Here is a 3,506-nt window from a genome sequence, read left to right as displayed (position 1 = left end):
GGGACAAAGTTTATATTTTAAATCCGAAATGTTTTATAAAAACACGATAAGTGATTTTATAACTTCATAATCAGTTTTAATTTTTTGTATCAAACATCGCTAGAAGGGCTCGTGCCTGCGTCATCAAATCCCTTCTCATGTATGACAAAGGGATGTTTAATTAATGTTCTCTCATGCAGACAATTAACAGACCAAGATATGTCATCTGATACATGAAAAAAATGGTTGTTCTTTTTAACTTGTATTTTACGAATTTTGTTACATAAGATCTGGATGTGATTAAAAACAAAATTACCAAATATAAATCAAATAATGATGACCCTTTGAAAAACACACAAAGGGTCCCATAGATAAAAGTGGGAAAAGAGGCAATTCATTGCATATGTTCCCCTGGAGTGGAGTGGGGTGGAGGCCCCATATCATATACAATTTCAAAATGCTTCCAGTCAAACAAGCAAGTCCATAAATATCAGACATGTTTCTCAGAGGGGTGGAAAGCAGAAAGCAGAAGAAGAAGATGATTATGAAATATATCAAACAAAGCAAAAGACAGAAATGCTCCTGTGTGCATGGGGCCCTACATCATTCACTCACTCACTCACTCACAAAGCCTTCACTCTTCAGCAACAAATTAAATACCCCTCCCCAGCCACCAGCTGAATTTAGAAAAAGTCCAATGACCCACCAACAGCAAGTACTCCCTTGGCCTTCAAAATTAAGTCTCCACAAATGAAACACTTTATTATTAACCGTCTGCACCACCAGAAAGGACAGTTGTTTCAAATTAAAGAACTGAAGAGATGAATAATGAGAAGTATTGGGACCAGAAAGTAAATCGAATTTACCATTAGGACATCCAGAATTAGAAGCAAGATCAAGCCAGGTGTCTCCTGAGCTCTTGGCTGGCTGCTGCCACTCTCCAAAGAAGTGGTGGAGTGACTTTTGGGATTCAGCTGCTGCTGATTCTTTCTCTGTTTTTACTGATTTGAAATCAGTCCCCCAAACAAAACAATGTTGCTGTTGGTCCTCCTGTGATTGTTGGGTGGGGGAGTAGCCTCTGTAGGAATTCATTAATAAGTTTCTTTCATTTGCTGAAGAATCTGGAAAGAAAGCTAGCTCATCCACACCTTCCTTTGCTCCTTGAAGATACCTATTTAACAAAAGAAAGATCAAAACTTTATGAGAAAAAATGAATAATAAGACCAAAATAAATCATGGGTTTTATTTGGTTTAGCTTAACTAATACACTAACCTGTAAAAAAAATGATCAAAAAGTTCAAAACTCCATGAAAAATTTGAAAAACAAGACAAAATAAATAATGGGTTTTTTTTTGGGGTTTTGCATAAGTAATCAACACAAACCTGTAATCTTTATCTGAATAAGATGCAGAGTTCAGAAAAAGCTGAGGGGTAGAACTGGAAGAGGAGGAAGAATAAGGATAATTAAGGAAAGGGTAGAGAGATGAATTTGACTGGTGGGTTTGTTGAGTGGAGATTGATGAGGAGAGTGGAGTGAGAGTGTAGGAAGAAGAGGAGGTTTTGCAGAGGTTTCTGTGGAGGGAAGATGATGGTGAGGTGGCAGAAGGAGAAGAAAGGTGCTCAGCTGTTGCTGTGGATGCTGCAGTAGGAGATGATAATGCAGAAGAAGAAGAGGAAACTTCCACAGGCTTTCTTGAACGGTTTCTGCCTCTGTGCATGTGCCTCTCGCAGTACTTGGAATCCGGATATGCTTCCTTTGAACACCTCCATTTTTTGCCATCTGTTCTTCTGCACCTCCCTGGCTCTGGGTCTACTTTTCTGCCAAATCCCATCTCATAACACCCCCATCCCACTGCACACACCCACACAGTTACCTTAGACACCCAAAATTACAAAAAAAATGTAATATAAATTACAAGAGTCAACTTTTTATTTAAAAATCAAGTAAAAAACTTACTGGGGTGATGGGGGAAGAGTCTTGAGGAAATGGAGGAGTCCAACCTTCTTTTGAAAGAGTAGACAAGGTCATTGGGGATGGGGACTCCTGAGGCCATGTACTTGAAGATTAGGGCTTGATGTTCTAGCTCTTGCCACTGAGTTGCTGTGAAGGGATACCTATTTCTTGCTGCACTACTTGGATTTCCATTCATCATTTTCACTTTTTGAAAAGGAAAAAAACCAACAAAAATAAAGGACTAAACCCCTAAAATGTTACCAAGATGAAGAAAAACAAGGCAAAAAAGGCAGAGTAATAACAAAGGTTTGGAGATTTTGGAGACAAAGTAAAAATTGTGTGTTTATGTAGAGTTGAAGATTTTGGTTAATCCATTGGTTTTTGCAGGGTGTTTATATGCATGGGGCGAAAGTAATCCAATGGCTGTGATGATGTGTGATGACACACTTTCTCTCTCTTCTTTCTCTCTCTACCCTCTGAGTGTTCTGACGGAGTTTTCTGCTCTTTATTATGACTGCAACTCTGTTGCTGCTACTGGCTCTGCAGCTCTACAGAAGCTGCCTCTGCGCAATACTCACATGAGTGTGGGCCCACGTATGACCTCTATATGGTCCCACGTGCGTAGTGTAGGCCTAACGGGGGAAGGACCTCACTGTGTCTCCACTGGGGTCCGTATAGCTGCTCCTTCTTGCCGCTCCTGTCTCTCAATCTCTACCCGACAGAAAAATTCATTAAAACAAAAACATGAGTAATAGACTAAATTTATGAAATAAATTTGCAAATTAAATAATATCACAAATAAAATGTAAAGACGTCAATTAACATTTATATAATAATCTAATTAAATTTAATCTACGAACTTTTATGTTAATTAATTTACAAAATTTCATTTATCAATATTATTCCATATATACAGAAACAAAAAAGTCAGAAAAAAAAATTTAAAATTTAAGAAAGATGCAGCTTTGGATTTGCTGTCTCCACAATATATGATACGTTTTCCTAGAAAAGTGTGCCTTTTTTTTTTTTTTTTTAATATGTGAGGCTGCAAAATTAAATATCAAATCAGTTTTGTAATGTGCCTATGTGTGTTTACAGGGACTCACATCCTCTCCTGAGCAGTTGCCAACGGGGCCTAGGGATCAATTGATCTCAACCCTTCAAATTCATCCTGCGGCCAAATAGGAGACAGGGTTGGAAATAGAGAGAGAGAGAGAGAGAGAGAGGCAGTGGGAGGTGGAAGAAGATAAGCGAAAGCTGAGATCTTTGGGTGTGGGAATAACCTTGTGAGAGAGATTGTCGTTGACGGGATTGGGAGTCAGAGCATGCAAATCCGGCCCGGCGGGTTTGACTAAATTTTCCGGCAAATTATGGTGGGTTTCCGGTGATGAGATATGGGATTAGAGTCGTGTGTGTAGTGTAGCTGATTTGTTTGCAGTTAATATTAGTAGATATGGATTCGTCGGAAGCTGGAGATTAGAGGTTAGGGGAGCGGGAACTGTAGGGAAGGCAAACAAAATTGCCTTGGGTTGCGTGAAAAAAATTTGAAAGCTGCTTGGCCGTTCTTGGCCGC

At 39.2% G+C, this 3,506-nt stretch overlaps 1 protein-coding gene across 1 annotated transcript; it reads right to left on the bottom strand.

Annotated features, from left to right (window-relative positions):
• Nucleotides 1-357: 357 nt before the first annotated feature.
• Nucleotides 358-2,472, bottom strand: LOC126634143 (growth-regulating factor 5-like). The gene is made up of 4 exons (XM_050304634.1): nt 1,937-2,472; nt 1,363-1,831; nt 846-1,150; nt 358-753 (listed from the first exon to the last, which is right to left on the bottom strand). Exons 1-4 carry the CDS (start codon nt 2,130-2,132, stop codon nt 746-748), a joined length of 978 nt encoding a protein of 325 aa, XP_050160591.1. The 5' UTR covers nt 2,133-2,472; the 3' UTR covers nt 358-745.
• Nucleotides 2,473-3,506: the final 1,034 nt, after the last annotated feature.

The sequence above is a fragment of the Malus sylvestris genome, chromosome 9 (assembly GCF_916048215.2).
Source record: "Malus sylvestris chromosome 9, drMalSylv7.2, whole genome shotgun sequence".
NCBI classification, from domain to species: Eukaryota; Viridiplantae; Streptophyta; class Magnoliopsida; order Rosales; family Rosaceae; genus Malus; species Malus sylvestris.
Note: the sequence above shows the minus strand (reverse complement) of the source record. Positions and strands in the feature narration are given on the sequence as shown.

Bases quoted from the DNA above. Each gene is read 5' to 3' on its own strand.
- LOC126634143 (XM_050304634.1), bottom strand. From the start codon at position 2,132: ATGATGAATGGAAATCCAAGTAGTGCAGCAAGAAATAGGTATCCCTTC. The intron at 1,832-1,936 runs GTAAGTTTTTTA...GGGTGTGTGCAG, and splicing joins ACTCTTCCCCCATCACCCCA to TGGGATGGGGGTGTTATGAG. The intron at 1,151-1,362 runs GTTTGTGTTGAT...TTTGTTAAATAG, and splicing joins TATTCAGATAAAGATTACAG to GTATCTTCAAGGAGCAAAGG.